Source organism: Ranitomeya variabilis, chromosome 2 (genome assembly GCF_051348905.1).
Source record: "Ranitomeya variabilis isolate aRanVar5 chromosome 2, aRanVar5.hap1, whole genome shotgun sequence".
Lineage (NCBI taxonomy): Eukaryota > Metazoa > Chordata > Amphibia > Anura > Dendrobatidae > Ranitomeya > Ranitomeya variabilis.
In genome coordinates this window covers 126,969,774-126,989,012 of record NC_135233.1, presented here as the reverse complement: position 1 = coordinate 126,989,012, position 19,239 = coordinate 126,969,774, and the positions used below count along the sequence as shown (strand labels likewise).

Genomic DNA, 19,239 nt, shown 5'->3' with positions numbered 1-19,239 from the left:
GAACTCTGCAGTGATATGGAACATTTTTTCAGGAGACTGAGCCTGAGGGAATATTTCAATGATACAGAAGATTCAGAAACACTCGGACTGAAGGAAACGGGATCCTAACAAAGAAGAGGTCAGACTGGACACCTCCACCTGGACGCAACCCCCATTTGGATAAATATATAGACTCCTTCAGACATTTGATAAAATCCACCATCATAGATACTAAAAGGAGACAAGCATCCAACATCAGTGCCCAGGAGAGGGACATTCTACATGCTTCCCAAAATTTGGAAATCCAGAAAGACCAATTATTTAATGTGTGAGCACCCTTACTGAGCGGGTATCTGGATGGGTAGAGGGTATTCTTAAACCCCTGGTAAAGGATACACTCAGCTACATTCAGGACACAAATGACCTATTGAATTAATCATAAGCAATAGGTCCTCTACCAGAAGGAACCATCCTGGTCACCATGGATGTGGAATCTCTGTACTCTAATATCCCACACCAGGATGGATTAAATGCCTGCAAATTCTTCACGTAAAATACAGGGACTGATGTGGATTCTGTGGTTAAACTTATAAAATTCATCCTCACCCACAATTACTTTGAATTTGACAAGATCTATCTACAGGAGACTGGCACAGCAATGGGAAGTAAAATGGCCCCACAGTATGCAAATCTTTTCATGGCCACACTTGAAAAGTGTCTTATTGTCCTCATGTCCCATCAGGCCTCTGGCCTACTACTGTTACAATGATTATATTTTAATCATCTGGACGGAGTCTGAGCAACAGCTAAAGACGTTCCATGAACAGTTTAATCAATTTCATCCTACCGTCAACTTGACACTCAACTACTCCAGCACTGAAATTAACTTTTTGGACACCATCATTAAGCTGCAGAACAATGAAATAGAAACATCCCTGTATCAGAAGCCAAAAGACCGCCCAACATACCTTAAATGGGACAGTTTCCATCCAAAACACATTAAAAACTCTACTGTCTACAGCCAAGCCATCAGATACAATCGTATATGTTCCAACCCAATGGATAGGGATGAACACCTTGGTCGCCTCAGAAAGACCTTTTTGAATCAGGGCTACCATCCAAGAACAATTCAAAACCAAATCACAATAGCAACTAGAATATCACGGAATCATCTCCTACATTACAAAGCTAAAGAAGAAAATAACCGGGTACCTCTAGTAGTTACCTACAATCCAAATCTGGAGGTGCTAAGGGGAGCTGCACGGAAATTACAACCTTTACTGCAAAAAGATGCCCGATTACAATCCATTTTTCCAGACCCCCCACTACTGTGTTTTAGGCAGCCCCAAATCTAAGAAGCATCATTGTTAGAAGCTCCCTGTCTTCTCCAACAGCTGCAGGTACCTTTCCTTGCAACCAGAAAAAAAATGTAAAACCTGTCCATTTATAATGACCACGGACAAGATAAAGATCCCCAATTCACATCAGGACTACAAGATCCCAGGTACATTCAGCTGCATCACATCTAATGTGGCGTACTTAATTATTTGTACTAAATGTCCAACTGGGGGTCTGTGTGTAGGGAAGGCAGGGCAAAAACTGTTTGTATGTGTTTGGTCTATCCCCTCTGCTGTGTCTGGGGGGTTTTCTTCTTCATTTAAAATTTCCCACTGGCGATGTCCTAGCCGCGGGCAGTGCTTGTGCAGATTGAGATCTTAGAAGTCTTCAGGAAAAAGGCGCTGGCAGCTGCACATGTGTATATTGCTCAGTGCCACCGGCGCCATTTTACTGAAGCCTACCATTAGATCAAGCAATGCCCGCGGTTAGGATGGCGCAAACCACAGGCCCATTGTAACACAGAGCAAACATTTAGGGAAATGTCATCTTATATTTCTCCCTACTGTCGCCAGACAAGTAGAAAAGCCAAACGCTAAAGAGAACCCATCAGTATTTTACTATGGAAAGTACAGCCAGGGCCATATTGGGGCTGTCATACTGATTAAAATGACAACTCAGCTGAAGTTTAATCTTTAATCTCTGTTTGAAGTTTCCTTGTATTTATATATTAAAGCGAACCTGTCACCCCCAAAATGGCTGGTGAGGTAAGCTCACCGGCATCAGGGGCTTATCTACAGCATTCTGTAATGCTGTAGATAAGCCCCCGATGTTACCTGAAAGAGGAGAAAAAGACGTTTATACTCGCCCAGGGGCGGTCCCGCTCTGATGGGCGTCTCAGGTCCGGTACAGTGCCTCCCATCTTCATTCCATGACGTCCTCTTCTTGTCTTCAAGTGTCCCGTAAACCTCACCCAGCATCAGATCACGTGTGTGCCAAGTTATTTTACAACTCTTCTTGTCTTCAGGCTGCGGTGTACTGTCTGCCCTGTTGAGGGCAGAGCAAAGTACTGCAGTGCGCAGGCGCCGGTAAGGTCAGAGAGGCCCAGCGCCTGCACACTGCAGTACTTTGCTCTGCCCTCAACAGGGAAGACAAAGTACGCCTGTGCCGAAGCCGCGGAGACCAGAAGAGGACGTCAGGGAATGAAGATGGGAGGCGCCGGAGCGATCCGGAGACACCCATTTGACCGGACCGCAGCGGGACCGCCCCTGGGTGAGTATAATCTAACGTCTTTTTCTCCTCTTTCAGGTAACATCGGGCGCTTATCTACAGCATTACAGAATGCTGTAGATAAGCCCCTGATGACTGAGCTTACCTCACCATCAATTTTGGGGGTGACAGGTTCCCTTTAAGGCATCGTGGTGGGCCTTTCGTTTGTGCCATCCTAGCGGCGGGTGGCGCATGTGCAGATTGAGCTCTTGGAAGTCTTCAGGAAAATAGCGCCGGCAGCTGCACATGTGTATATTGCTCAGTGCCACCGGCCACTCAGACTACAGAAAATGTAAAATTCCGCTGTGACAACTAGAAAGTGACAAACACTTTCACTAAAGAATCAGGCAAATGTCACACTGACAGGATCTGCTGCTGTGGCACATTTAATTTGAGGCAAAAGAAAGCAAGCAATCACTCCATCAAAGTTTGTATCCTCTAAATATACAGTTATCATATTATATGGCCCTGTGTAATTACAATTGCTCATTTTGCCTTTCTACCCAGATAATTCTTCTCTCTGCTTAATGTAGACACAGGAAGTCTCTTGTCCCTGCATTAACCATTGCCCTCTTCATTTCCTGACCCAGCTGTTCCCCCTACCCTCCGCACTTTTGCAGTGACTCAGGACTCCCACAGGAAAACTTGACCTCCTGTTTCTACATAGAGCTTAGAAGGATTCAGCTAGTCAGTTTTTAATCATGTGATGTCATAGACCTAATGGAAAACAGAAGAATTAGCTAGGTAAATGGGAAAAATTATCAATTGTTAGTACAGAGTGCTTATATAATGTGATAATTGCAATATATTAAGAGGATACAAATTTTGGTGGGAAGAATGCTTCTTTAAAGAGGTTATGCGAGACTAAAATTTTGAAGACCAATCATTAGAATAGGGGGTCTGACACAGTATTCCTACAGCTCAGGTGATACCAAATCTGTTGAGATTTCACAGTATATCGAGCACGCGCTGTTTTCACATTGACGTCGTATGCTCCCTGATGCATCACCGCGCCTGCGCAGTCACTCTTCCGGGTCTGGTCCCGTGCCTGCGGCCCCTACGCGAGAGGAGGGACACATCGGTACCTAATCCTTATTTATCTCTGTCACAAATCACAGGGAGGATATTTTTATCATCCCCACCGCTCACTCCAATATGTCATGAACCGGGGTTGATTGGTTGCCCAGTTCTTTTCTGAACGGGATTTATCTATATCCCACTTCCCAGTTCTGGTTTGGAACTTGCAGGTCTCTAGTGCCCCCCTTACCCTCAGGTCAGTCAGGGTACTACACCTAGGATAATTAGTCGCCAGAAAGGCTGCCTTACTACTGGCTAATGGGCACACTGCAGTGAGGGCGATATAACTACTCCCACTCAGGCGGGAACAATAATTATCAACGCTGTCCGTCGCTGCCAGGTTTCCCAAACGCGCAGGACAAATCCGCTGCCACCAGCTCTGATTTCCTAATAACAGGTCCGGAGCCAACCCAAATTAGTAGCGTAATTCACTTCAGAGGACGTGACCGTACGTTATAGGGAAAGGAGAAACTAAGCGAGCAATTTTATATATTTTACTCCAAAAAGATAGGCAGTGTTTACAAAAGGGTAAAAAAAATTCTAAAATGAGACGATTATGTATATACAGACGATTACAAATAAAAAGGGATTAAAGTTGAAAAAAAACACAGTTCTCTAATATCATTTCAGATCATGGTAAACCATGTGGCTGGGGGAGGTGCAAACATCAGAATGCATCAGAGCAGCTTGCAGAGCTGCTGTTAGCTCTTTTCCTGGGCAAAAGACTAGTGAAAAAGGAGCTCTCACGGTCTTATTCCCCCTGATCGTGATATCACTGAGTGGGTGGAGCTAAGGAATGCACTCCTACTTTCTCAGAGGGACTCAGAGTTATGGAACATTCATATCCACGGCAACTCCAGGATGCAACCTCGTATAGCGATGATGGAATTACCATTGATCTTGCTTTGCAACTAGCATTCTATTAAGACCAAACATGACCTGGCTATGCCACGTGGGTAGCAGTAATTCGTTTCTCGGATACCTAAGGTAGAAGATATTGGAAAACAAACTGGGTGATGGCCCGGCCGATGCAGAGGCCAAAAATGTGTTTTCCTGCTTCCAGACCTAAGCTGTTCGATTATGTACCAGTTTAATAGAACAAAAGGAATGCCCCCCCGATCATGCTTCCTTGCACAAAGCTGAGTAGGCCAGCACATTGGTTTCACATTGCTGCTGTATGCAGGGGGGAGGGAGAAGGGAGCAGAAAAGATCTTTCTATGCAGCTGAAGGGGGGGGGGGGGGGGTCAGAGAGCCCACAGCGTGTCTGCCACCATGGTACCTTCTAGAAAATTACTCCGAACATGGCATTTTTACATTATCATGACAATCTCTATTACTATTTAAGGACTAAGTTGGCCATAGCCAGCACTTCCTCTGGCGAAGCTGCACCACAGCGACACGCGTGGGGCCTTCCCACCCCCTCCTCCTTCCCCATCGCTTGCTCCTTTTCATCTGAGGGCCCCCCTCTGCAGGCATCTCTGCATCTTCTGAGGATTTTTAGGACATGCTTTCTAAGCATTTGTTTGGATAACCTCCAGGCTTCTATGTGGCAAGGTTGGCTCTATTTGGTACTGCGAATCTTGCTTGCCTTTATCTTTTGATCCTCTTAGGGTACTGTCACACAGTGCCATTTTCATCGCTACGACGGTACGATTCGTGACGTTCTAGCGATATCGTTACGATATCGCAGTGTCTGACACGCAGCAGCGATCAGGGACCCTGCTGAGAATCGTACGTCGTAGCACTTCGTTTGGAACTTTCTTTTGTCGCTTGATCACCCACTGACATCGCTGGATCGTTGTGTGTGACAGCGATCCAGCGATGTGTTCGTTTGTAACCAGGGTAAACATCGGGTAACTAAGCGCAGGGCCGCGCTTAGTAACCCGATGTTTACCCTGGTTACCAGCGTAAACGTAAAAAAAACAAACAGTACATACTCACATTCCGGTGTCTGTCCCACGGCGTCTCAGCTTCTCTGCACTGTGAGCGCCGGCCAGCCGGAAAGCGAGCACAGCGGTGACGTCACCGCTCTGCTTTCCGGCTATGGCGCTTACACAGTGGAGAGAAGCAGAACGCCGGGGGACAGACACCGGAATGTAAGTATGTACTGTTTGGTTTTTTTACGTTTACGCTGGTAACCAGGGTAAACATCGGGTTACTAAGCGCGGCCCTGCGCTTAGTTACCCGATGTTTACCCTGGTTACCCGGGGACTTCGGCATCGCTCCAGCGCCATGATTGCAACGTGTGACCACAGTCTACGACGCTGGAGCGATAATCATACGACGCTGCGACGTCACAGATCGTGCCGTCGTAGCGATCAAAATGGTACTGTGTGACGGTACCCTTACTCTATTGTGTCCACATTTTTTCACAGTGTCATTTGTCTGTCATTAATCCCTACTACATATAGCGGGGGTGGTGGGTGGATTGGTATTGCCAACCCTGGTTACTGCATGGGACCTTCTCTTTTTTTGGGCCTGTTATTCACAAGGCACTAATGGGGACGCCCATCTATTGCCTTTTATGTGTCCTTTTCTTTATTGCTCCCATGTACTATGCAATTGCTGCCCTGCTGTTAATTAACTAGACAACATTGGTTCTTTATTTATCTTTGTCATATACATTTTTGTATGGTTATTTTTTATATTGCCATTCGTCTGTTAATTTTGTTGGATGTATTGTGTTTTCATAGGGTACTTCTATAGGTATAGATCATCCTTAAATGGATGGGGGTGCCATGTGGTTTTTAGATGTTTTTATAATGTTTTGTGCTACGTTGACAATAAAGTAGTCCTTGTTAGGTCTTATTACATGAGTGCACAGTGCATATACATTGCTTTCTCTCCATTTTGTCATGTTCTCTATCTATGCATTTTTGGAGCACCCTAATTTTTACTGTGCATGTATTTAATGTTATATTGTAGGGCATCCAGTACCTTGCCCTTTTCACAGCATATGGTGCAAGAACACAACATCCATATACTGTGTAGAGGTTGTTCTACACAGTATAAGGTACTGCAGCTCAATCCACATACACAATATATAGAGCTCATGTGTATGGAGCGATAGTGCTACTGGGTATAGGACCCCCATCAATCTGGGTGTCCAAAATCATGGGTCACTGCCATTATTGTGATAAACTGAACAAAGCCTGCAATTTTAGCAGTAGTCATGAAAACAGATTTAGCCATAACTTTAGAATAGAGATTCCACCCGATGTACAAAGAGTCTGAATCTGCTCCAGGAATCTATTCTTACATTAGACCTCGGCACAAGGACCAATGTCTGCCCTGCTAACCCACCCTGCAGCTGTAGGGAGCAGGGACGGGACGCTTTGTTAGGGAAGAATCTGAGCAATCAGATCTGACACAGCAGAATGTTTTCACAGTGCAGTACTCAGAGTCTTTCCTATTCTAGAAACATGCTCACACCATAGGGGGATAGAAAATATATGCAGTCAGAATGGGGAACCATAGTATACATGAAGAAATAAACTCATCCACTCATTCTCCACTTAGTTACTTAATATGTAACACAAGATTTCTGACCAAGGCTACTAAAATCCACACAACTATAAATAAGCATGTACAGTATTACTTTTAATCAGTGCTAATGTTGGGCTTTTTATTCCTCATTTCGTCGTTCAAACTAAGTGTAAAGGGAGATTTGCAAGTCATGAAAACCACAGAGTAATAGGGATCTTGTGAAATGCATTTCACAACAAACTTAAAAGGTCCCCCAGGCCTGCATACAGGATGTTAATTACATCCATATACACGTTACATTTTCCAATGAGGACCTGTCACTTGCTGAAAAAAAAAAACTGAGTTAAATATCTTGCAAAAAACATTCCAGAGCTCTCCTGATTTTGAGCTGTGTTGCTCCATAGAAGAGATATTTACAACTGATGCTTTTGGAGCGCATTATGTGAAATCTCTGCTTTGCATTCAAACTCAATGCTTTTTCAGAGTTTTTCTTAGGACAAGCGAATTCACTCCTCCCTTCCAGATGCTGCTAATCACAGCTAGGCAGCATTAGGTACTGCTATACAACCTGTCAAGCTGTGACTGGCACTGCAAGCAGAGATTTCACATACTGCAATCACAAAGCAACAAATGTGAATATGGCTGCAATGGAGTGATGCAGGGCAAAATGGAAAAGAGTGATTTCGGGGGAACTCGGAGTTTTACAAGGTATTTAACGCTTTTTTTTTTTTTTTGACGACCCGCTTTCATGGAATTACTGGACAGTAGCTGCTAAGTTGAACTAGCTCCTGAAATCTTCATGTATTTGTGAAAGTTGCCTTAAATATAGTATTGTTATCAACAGTTACTGTATAAAAAACGCTCGATATAACATTATAGTGGGTTTACATTACATTACCCAGGCAGCCCAATAGAAGAGACAGTGACACCATAGAAATTATACAGTACACAATATCCCCTCATTTATAGAACATGTATCTGGGCTCATTTTGTCTGTATTATTGAATGTACACAAAGTAAGATCCTATATATCAAAAGGATTGCACAGCTGGAAAGTCCTGAGTGAGAAGATCTGCCATTCCTCTAAGGTCCTGAAAAGGATGATTTGCACTCACATTACTTAAGTCAATGTGCATCCAGGTGACAGCTTTCATGGAGCAATGACACCATATTCAATCCTTGCAAGTATGCAGAGGGCTTTCACATGTCCATCTCTAGGAGCCTGTGGTGATGATGATGCATGCAGAATGCAGTCAGTGAGTTGCAAGTCTGTGGTTTTAAGAAGAATATTTCCCGAGAGCTGATGCCGATATGATGCATGAAGAGTCAGCCTGCTGGATGATCCTCCGCTAGACTTCTGAATGCCTTGTTCAGCCGGAGAATAAAGTCTTGTCCGATGAGATGCAGTGTGCAAGTTTATGGATTGTTAGTACAACCCTTCCCTCAGCATACAGATAGAAAGCGAGGGGGAAACAGGGAATAGATCTGTTCAGAGAAACGGTACTGCAGGCATGTCAGCATGTGGGGCTTCTCTTGGTATCTGAACGTTCACCACGTGGGCAGGTTCTAAACTAAGACCTTTAAGAAGGAAGCTAGCTTTGATCTTAACCAGAATGGAGCCATATACAACATTTACCCATGTCTGAAACAAGATTATAAAGCTCCTACCTCGTCTGTTCAAGTAGGGTTTGCTGTAATCCCAACTATCATTGTCGTTCCGAATAACATTGAGACGAGTGGGCTGTGAGCAATGAAACAAATGGTTAATGTCACTGCAGATGTGGAAACTGGAAAAAACATAGTCCGTGAAGAAGACTTACCCTGGCGTATTCTATTTTTAGTGTGCAGCATCCCGCATAAATGTCGGCTCCATTCAGTGCAGCTTTGGCCTTCTGGGCATTGTGCACCGTCTCAAATGTCCAAAGGAGTTAAGGAACATGGATGCAGATAAATGCTTAAACTTACACAAAACAAAGCCCCAAAGTCAGTTAATGTCAAGCAATAATTCATGAACATCAAAAATTGCAATGTAATCAATCCTGGTAAATGATACAAAGTGCTATATCATTAAATATGAATCACATCTATGGTTGGAAGAAAAAAAAAAAAAAAGATAAGAATAGCCCACGTTAACCAATATCTATCCCTCTAATGGCCTGAGTGTGGTGGAGAAGCTGGTTACTGCAGCCCAGATTTTGCCAATGGATGGCACAAAGATGATTTTGTGTTATGCCCATCACAGAATACTGCGGGTCGCTCCAGTAAACAGTGCTAGGATTCTACACCTTTCCCAGTTCTAAAGCAAGTAATACTACTAACACTAGCACACTGCTCATAAAGCAAATCTCTAAAACAATAATTCAGAGACCTTATCACCTGATATTTGCAACCACATCCAAGAGCAGCATGATGTAAGTGCAGGGCCCCAGATTCCAGCGACGTATCACTTTATGGGCTGTGTGTTGTATTTTTTTTTTATAAAATCACTGTTTTAATTTGTTGCAGATCTCTCTCTCTCTGAATGCTGAGCTCTTTATAACCCCGCCCACATCACTGATTGGCAGCTTTCTGTGTACACGGTGCATAGGCAGAAAGCTGGCAATCAGTGGTCAGAGGTAAACGTTATACTAAGCTCCAGAATATAATGGCCTACATGGCAACAGGTCTTCTAGTCGTTGTGATAATCTCCTGCTGATAAAACAGTGATTTTAGTGAGAACGACAGCAAACACCTCAGTAAGTGACATCACTGGGAATCAAAATCTCGGTCTTTAAATTATAAAACCTTGGTGACCGATTCCCTTTAAATCCTTTATTCTCAAATTCAGTGAGAGACATATTTAATGAGAGGACACTAAGCCAAAATGGTTAGCTTTCCCTAGAAAGGCCACAATCCTACAAACACTAAGTGGCCCATTTATTCATCTTTGATTTTGCACCTTTTGAGTCTACTTTTGCCCGTTTTTTTAATTTACACTATATTCATCTTTTCATTTGCGCCTTTTAACCACGTTATGTGCGCTTCACAGGGATGAGCTGTGGGGCAGAAGAGGCCAGCTTTCCATTTAGCTCAATGGATCTCCCTAATGAGCTGATCAAAAAGAAGATTAGATACTCCCAAAGAAAAGAAGGATTTCCATCAGCAAGATGCGGTTTTTTCTCAAAAAGGTATCCATGTGTCATCAGTATCTCATCCGTATGGTGAGATTTTCTCACACACTTGCAAAATGAGCAAATAATGGCAGAGTCAATATCCTGTCACCTGCCCAATGCCTGAGAATTTCTCGCAAGTCACACGCATGGTTCGTGTGCTGTGCGATTTTTTTCTCGCACCCATAGACTTGCAATGGCGTTTTTCAGCTGAGATACGCGGACAATCTCAGCATCCTGCGATTTCACTCGCAAATGTAATACGGACGAGAAAAAAAAAAAGGGACGACGTGAGCTGCCCCATAGATTAACATTGGTCCGAGTGCTATGCGATTTTTTATCGCATAGCACTCGTCCGTATTACAGACTAGTGTGACTCCAGCCTTAGAAGGGAAAATGATAAGAAGAAGTGCCAAGTGCTGACATTCAATGAATAGAAGTTATAGCCACAAAACAAAAAATGTACTTACCGTATATACTCGAGTATAAGCCGAGATTTTCAGCCAAAAAAAATGGGCTGATAGTGCCCCTCTCAGCTTATACTCGAGTCATGGAAGGTGGGAGAGGGGGGGTGTCGTCAGGTGAGGGTGAGCGACGCCTGTCAAATACTCACCTGCTCCCGGCGCTCCTGACGCGGTCCCTGCATGTCCCACGGTCTTCTGGCGTGGCAGCTTCTTCCCCTGTTCAGCGGTCACTGGTACCGCTCATTAAAGTTATGAATATGGACTCCACTCCCATAGGGGTGGAGCCGCATATTCATTACTGTAATGAGCGGTACCATGTGACCGCTCACTACAGGAAGAAGCTGCCGCTCCCGAAGACGTGAGACATGCAGGGACCGCGTCAGGAGCGCCGGGAGCAGGTGAGTATGTCATATTCACCTTTCCGCGTTCCACCGCCGCCTCTTCTTCCGCGTCCTCTGCAGTGACTGTTCAGGTCAGAGGGCACGATGACGTATTAGTGTGCGCGCCGCCCTCTGCCTGAACAGTCAGTGCGGAGAGACGGGACGCTGAGGAGCAGCGGGCAGCGACGAGAGGCGAGTATGTCATTTTTTTTGGTGCAGCAGCAGCATTACATGTGGCACAATGCTATATGGAGCGTCTATGGGGCCATAAAGAACTGCATGGAGCATTATATGGGGCATCTATGGGGCCATAACTGCATGGAGCATTATATGGAGCATCTATGGGGCCATAATGAACTACATGGAGCATTATATGGGGCATTTATGGGGCCATAAAGAACTGCATGGGAGCATTATATGGGGCATCTATGGGGCCATAAAGAACTGCATGGGAGCATTATATGGGGCATCTATGGGGCCATAAAGAACTGCATGGAGCATTATATGGGGCATCTATGGGGCCATAAAGAACTGCATGGAGCATCATATGGAGCATCTATGGGGCCATAAAGAACTGCATGGAGCATTATATGGAGCATTACATGGGGCCATAAAGAACTGTATGGAGCATTATATGGGGCTCCTGATTCAATATGGATATTCAAAAACACTTAACCTACTGATGTCTCAATTAATTTTACTTTTATTGGTATCTATTTTTACTTTTGACATTTACCGGTAGCTGCTGCATTTCCCACCCTAGGCTTATACTCGAGTCAGTAAGTTTTCCCAGTTTTTTGTTGCAAAATTAGGGGGGGGGTCGGCTTATACTCGGGTCGGCTTATACTCGAGTATATACGGTACTTAAAATGGAAGTTGCAGAAAAAATCAATACAAAAGATAAAAAAGATAAGACTGAGGTCAATTGGTGGGAAAGATTTTCTGGCCTTTAGAACAGTTGTATATTAGAAAAAGGCACCACCCTGGAAATATATAAAAATAAGTGCTACAAATCCATATAGCAAACAAAGCATGTATAACAGTAAAAAATAAAAAATATTAAAATTTGAGAGTCCTCAGTGGTTGATACCTTTAAATGACTAATGAAAAAGATGGAAACAAGCTTTCAAGACTACTCAGATCTCTTCATCAGGCATAGAATAACAGGTAGCTACATAGAATGGGTCAAGCACCCTAAATAATAATATTTATTTAGATAAATACACATAATTCATGTGACACACAAAAAAAAACCATTTACAAAGTGAATAACAGCACAAAGCTACGTGCAAAACGCACAAAAAAATCATAAGTGCCTGCAGCCTCAGAAATTATCAGCCCCAATCCTCGACCAAAAAGAGAATAATTAGCAAAGGGGACACAAGCCAGAGTGCTTGGATGCTTGTTTGACTAACTAAACTATCAGCCAAGGAGTATAGTGGGCAAACACAGTGAGAACAGTGAAGTGCGCCAACACTAGAAAAACCTTGGTGCATTTTCTCTAGAGGAAACACTGATTAGCCAGATTTTGTAAGCACAGACTGATCTGGAAGGGAGCAGCTTAGTAAACTTTAAGGAAAATAGAACCTAGATTAGTGCTGCAGCCAGAAAGTGTGGCACAATGCTATTTTTATTTAGCAAGGACAGCCAGTGAAAACATGGAAAACATGTCAGGGATGAATCGAGGTTACACCAGCCAAGACCAGGTCCCAACATGATGATGAGAGGAGGAAGAAGCCCCAAGTATACCAGAAGGGGATCAAGGAGACAATAAAAAGAGAAGAGGATCCATTCTAAGAGAAATCCAAAGGGTTCCGAGGAGATTCAAAATTGGCGAGTGGAAAGGGAATGATAAAAGCATGGTGCCATACTTATCTAATCCTGATTACTAACACCATGTTCATCCTCTTCCAGGTCCCCCGAAGCAGCAGCAGGGTCTCCCCTTCAGTGACTACTACTCAGGTGCAAAACTGTGCTAGTAGGTAACAGAGGAGTGGTTCGGTTCTCCTAAGCCTCCAACGCATGGCACAGTTTAGGCATACAGAGGCATATCTCAGCTATTGACTTCCATTGTAAAGAAAAGTACATAAAGTGGTATGTGAAAGTATTCACTCCCTTCGGCAATTTTCATTTTTTTGCTAATTCACAACCTGGAATTTCACTGGTTTTTTTTTTTAGGGTCTGCATCACTTCATGTACTCAAAGTGAAAACATTTGGGTTTCTGTTTATAGTGAAGCAAGAAAAATAGGACAAAATAAACTATAGTATGCATAACTATTCACCCCCCCTAGAGTCAGTACTTTGTAGAGCCTCCTTTTGAAGCAATTACAGCTTGAAATCATTTTGGATAAGTCTCTATGAGCATTCCACATCTTGCCACTGGGATATTGGGGGATATACAGCAACAGGGCCGGCCTTTGCCCTGTGCGACCTGTGCGGCCGCACAGGGCGCCAAGGATTACTAGAAGGCATAGGGCGCCGATTTGAGCCTTTGATTTAATTAGCAGTTAATCATCGGCTGGCCCGAGGGCGCTCGCACCTATTGTGGCGCCCCCCCCCCCCGCCAGGCTGACAGCCTATCATGTCGCCCGCCGCCGCTGTCCCACTCCCAGCGGGCGCTCGGCTTTGTGCATGTGACGTTATGTCACACGCACAAGCCTTTCTCCCCGCCGGGCAGGGACAGCACGTAGGGAACTTTAGTTCCGCCTACTGCTGTCCCCAGCGGGGAGAGATTGGCTGTGTGCACAGCGTGTGACATGACGTCACACGTCCCTGGGCGCCGCCGCTCTGTTCCCGGAAAGGAAGAAGAGAACAGAGCAGAGGAGGACCGAAGAGCTGAGCTGCGCCTGCGTGAGTAGCTCCCTTGCGGCGGCTGGGGTATTTTTGCTGTCTGATTATGAAAAAGTATGTTTTTCCGGGGGGTGGGGCGGGATTAGAGACCGCAGACCTGTATTAAGTATTTTTAAAGGCATGTTTTCGGGGGGGGGGGGGGATTTGTTTGTGGAATTTACAAAGCTGCCATGTCCGGGGGGGGGGGGGGGGGGGGGGGGGGAATGGGGGGATTCATTTGTGGAATTTACAAAGCTGCCATGTCCGGGGGGGGGGGGAATGGGGGGATTCATTTGTGGAATTTACAAAGCTGCCATGTCCGGGGGGGGGGGGAATGGGGGGATTCATTTGTGGAATTTACAAAGCTGCCATGTCCGGGGGGTGGGGGGTGGGGGGGGGGGGAATGGGGGGATTCATTTGTGGAATTTACAAAGCTGCCATGTCCGGGGGGGGGGGAATGGGGGGATTCATTTGTGGAATTTACAAAGCTGCCATGTCCGGGGGGGGGGGGGGGGGGGGAATGGGGGGATTCATTTGTGGAATTTACAAAGTCTTACATGTTTCTAGTTAGGGTACTGTCACACTGTGCAATTTAGATCGCTACGACGGCACGATCCGTGACGTCGCAGCGATCGTATGAATATCGCTCCAGCGTCGTAGACTGCGGTCACACGGTGCAATCACGGCGCCGGAGCGATGCCGAAGTCCCCGGGTAACCAGGGTAAACATCGGGTAACTAAGCGCAGGGCCGCGCTTAGTAACCCGATGTTTACCCTGGTTACCAGCGTAAACGTAAAAAAACAAACAGTACATACTCACATCACATTCCGGTGTCTGTCCCCGGCGTTCTGCTTCTCTCCACTGTGTAGCACCATAGCCGGAAAGCACAGCGGTGACGTCAGACGTCACCGCTGTGCTCGCTTTCCGGCCGGCGCTCACAGTGCAGAGAAGCTGAGACGCCGGGGACAGACACCGGAATGTGATGTGAGTATGTACTGTTTGTTTTTTTACGTTTACGCTGGTAACCAGGGTAAACATCGGGTTACTAAGCGCGGCCCTGCGCTTAGTTACCCGATGTTTACCCTGGTTACAAGCGAACGCATCGCTGGATCGCTGTCACACACAACGATCCAGCGATGTCAGCGGGTGATCAAGCGACGAAAGAAAGTTCCACACGATCTGCTACGACGTACGATTCTCAGCAGGATCCCTGATCGCTGCTGCGTGTCAGACACTGCGATATCGTAACGATATCGCTAGAACGTCACGAATCGTACCGTCGTAGCGATCAAAATTGCAGTGTGTGACAGTACCCTTACTTATCACCTGCTCACCTCTGCCACCCTAGGTTTAAATGAGTAGATAGATGGTGATAGTAGCCTGTAGACTGCACTAATAAGACCTTTGGTCCACACCTAACCTTTCCAGGGAGGAATAGCATTTGTCAGGCAAGATGAGCCCTAAGAAAGCGTCTGGTGCACAGAACAGGAAGCGAAAGGCCTTAGCAGAGCAGGCAATTCAAAAGCAAGCAGGGGCTTTAAAAAGACTGTTTGTAAAATCTTCTGAACATGGTGGCACCAATGTACCGAGCACTGCTGAGGAATCGACTTCAGATGTTCCGCAGCAAGAATGTGAAATAAGGAGTGGTATGGACACAATTCCATTGGAGCCAGGAGAACCGTCAACGTCATTGCAAATTGCAGGCATTCATGAGGTTCCAGTAGGACAAGGTGAGTCTAGCACAGCAGCCATCACATCAGAAGGGGATAAAACATGCCAGCATCTGGAGGACATTGATGAGGCTGAAAGCAGTGACATTTCGTCAATAATTGACTCAGATCCTGCACTTTGGCCTACATTAAATTCTTCAACAATTGATCTAATAGTAGAAGCAGGCCCTGTGCAACTTAAAAATATGGAATTTAAGAAAGATGAGAGGAATCGACATTTTTCTGAGGAATTTTACTCCAGAATTTTGGACAATGGGGTGAAACGAGCAAGAAAGTGGTTAGTGTACTCCAAAAGTTTGAACAAAGTGTTTTGCTTTTGTTGCAAACTATTTGAGAAAAGATCCCGTACAGCACTTGCATTGGAGGGATCACAGGATTGGAGTCATATGAGTCAGATGTTAAAGGACCATGAAACTTCCATTAACCATTACTCAGCAGAAACAAAGTGGATAGAAGTTCAGCTTCGCATGAAAAACAAAAAGACAATTGACCATCAGTTACAGAGCAGAATACAGAAAGAGCAGCAGCACTGGAGAAACGTCCTGGAAAGACTCATGCGTATTACTCAGTTGTTGGCTGAACGGAACTTGGCATTTCGAGGATCTTCTGATCGTCTATACACAGCAAATAATGGAAATTTTCTTGCTATAGTACAGTTATTAGGAAATTATGACTTTGTAATGGCAGAACATCTGCGACGAGTCAAGTCAAAGGAGACATCTGACCACTACTGTAGTAAAACTATTCAAAATGAAATAATTAATTTGATGGCCAAAAATGTTATTAGTGAAATTCTTGAAAGATGCAAAAAGGCAAAGTATTATTCCTTAATTCTTGATTGTACAACTGATCTAGCCCATCAAGAGCAGATGTCTTTTACCATCCGTTTTATTGATGTTAAACTTGGGTTATGCCAGATCAGGGAACATTTTCTTGGATATGTTGCTGTAACAGACACAACTGGAAGAGGATTATCAGATATTATTCTTAATTTCCTGACAAGCAAAGAGCTAGATATTGATGACTGTCGTGGCCAGGGCTATGACAATGGTGCCAACATGGCAGGCAAAAATAATGGTGTTCAAGCCAACATACTAAAAAAAAATCCAAGGGCGTTTTTTGTACCATGTGGATGCCACAGCCTCAATTTAGTGGTTGGAGATGCAGCAGAATCAAACATAGATTCTATAGCCCTGTTTGGAATTATTCAGCGTGTATATACCATTTTTGCTGGCTCAGCCAAGAGATGGAAGGTTTTAACAAACCATGTATCAGGCCTTACTGTAAAACCTCTATGTACCACAAGATGGGAATGCCGGATAAACTGCCTCAAACCACTTATCCAAAATCTAGCTGGTATACAGGAGGCATTATTTGCCCTTTCTGAAGACAGCAGTACAGAGCCAAAAACAAAACATGATGCTCTAGAGTTGTCCCAACATATCCTTAATTTTAAATTTATTATGTCCTTAATTGTGTGGTATGACATATTATTTCAAATAAATATTGTGAGCAAAGCTTTGCAAAATGAGAGCGCCAACCTCATCACAGCAGCGGACTTGATTGAAAAAACCCATGACTTTCTTAAGAAATTCAGGGAGAATGGTTTTGAAGGCTCTTTTCAAAGAGCAAAGACTATAGCCGAGGAAAATGGTGTGGAGCCCATATTTAAGAATACTTCACGTGTTCGAATTAAAAAAAACACTTTTAGCTATGAAGGACGGGATGAACCAATTGTGGATGCAAAGCAGAAATTTAAGGTTGAGTTCTTCAATGTGTTGGTGGATACTGCTTTAAATTCAATGCAGGAACGTTTCCAGCAGCTCAGAATTCATAATAAAACATGGGGCTTTTTGTACGATATAAAGAGCCATGAATCACGGGAAGACTTGTTGGCACATAGTGTAGAACTGCAGAAGTCTCTGACTTATGGCAATAAGTCTGACATAAATGGTGCTGAACTTTCTGATGAACTCTGGCACATTCGGAATGTGCTCCCTGATGATGTTGAGACTCCGCTGCAGATACTTGGTTTCCTCACCAAAAATGAGTTTACAGAGCATTTTCCACAAACCTGGACTGCACTTCAGATTCTGTGCACCATCCCGATTTCTGTGGCCTCAGGAGAGCGCAGTTTTTCAAAACTGAAGCTCATTAAGACATATTTAAGGTCCACTATGACAGAGAGCAGGTTATCCTCACTTGCAGTCTTGTCAATTGAAAATGATGTGTTGGCATCTCTAGACTTAAATGAAACTATTGATGAGTTTGCCAAAGTAAAAGCACGGAAAGTTGCTTTTTAAATCACTTTATGAAGCACTTTATTATGTTCTTTTTCTTGTTGGATTACAGTATAGTGCACTTTATTTTTTTTGTGTTGAAGGTTTAAAATTTTGCACATATTTCATGATAGTTTTTCTCATGTATGTTGCATATTTATTATATTATTTATATTTGATATGTTAAGATATTTTTTTTTGTATTAAGGTGGACCAAAAGTCATAAAATGACTCTTGTTCCACACGGCACCTGACCTGCTGCCACCCATCCGGAACGCCTCTCCATTCTGGCCGTCATCTCTGCGCTCCGATTGGCTGTGAGCGTCAGGCAGACAGCCAATCAGAGTGCAGGGGTGACTGCCAGCGAGGAGAGGCGTTGCAGACGGACGGCAGCAGGTGGGGTGCGATACGGACCGGAAGTAAGTGAGCGGCAGGTATGCCGTTCGGGGGTTTGCGAGGACACCCAGATGGTGGGGAAACCCTTAATGGGATGCCCCTGACTCGATAGGGCTGTAGACCGAGAGTCATTTTTTAAACTTTTGGACCGCTTTAAAGCACTTTATAACTCCCGTTATTGCAGTATTAGTGTATTTGGATATTCTTGAAGTGTTTTGCAGGGAAACACAAGTTTTCTAAGTAAACGTGTTGTCAATACTAAAGCATTATTGTTTTCTTTCAAAGTTTGGGGGGGGGGGGCGCCATCTTGCAGTCTCGCACAGGGCGCCTTTTGGGCTAAGTCCGGCCCTGTACAGCAAATAGTGAGAATTGTGCATTAAAAGGTAACTTTTAATGTATTTAATAAAAGGAAATCAAAACATGCAACCTCTAAAATCTGGGGGGATGGGACCTCCAGTCTGGGAGAAGAGGCCACCATGAGACTGACTGAGGTTCTGTCCTCTTTCAAGAGAAAAATAAAAGGGCTGGCCTATCCTGCAGTAAGAGAAACCAGGTCAGATATAGCAAAGAACAAACAACATGGGGTGAGGAGTGTTGAACCAAGATATGATACCGCTCAACAAACTTCACCCAATCACGAAAGAGGAATCTAACATGCGCATGAGTGTATGGGACAGATAGAGGTCTTAAAAATTATTAAAAAGGTATAGGACCATTCCTTTATCCTTTTTGGAGAGTGAAATTGAAACCTATACATGTACCTCTAGAGGCAAAATAGTAACAGACGCTCTAAATAAAGGGACACGGCGACATGTAGCAATAGATAAGTTAGAGGTATAGGATCTTTCCTTTTCTCCTGTTCAGA

General features: G+C 44.3%; 1 protein-coding gene across 1 annotated transcript in view; it reads right to left on the bottom strand.

Annotated features, from left to right (window-relative positions):
* Positions 1–19,239, bottom strand: part of LOC143804654 (heterogeneous nuclear ribonucleoprotein L-like) — a 96,406-nt gene that overhangs the window by 44,675 nt on the left and 32,492 nt on the right. Inside the window, exons 5-6 of the mRNA XM_077282951.1 lie at positions 8,967–9,063; positions 8,815–8,887 (exon numbers count right to left, since the gene is read on the bottom strand). Coding sequence (XP_077139066.1) covers positions 8,815–8,887; positions 8,967–9,063 — 170 coding nt within the window. The remainder of the gene's footprint in view (positions 1–8,814; positions 8,888–8,966; positions 9,064–19,239) is intronic.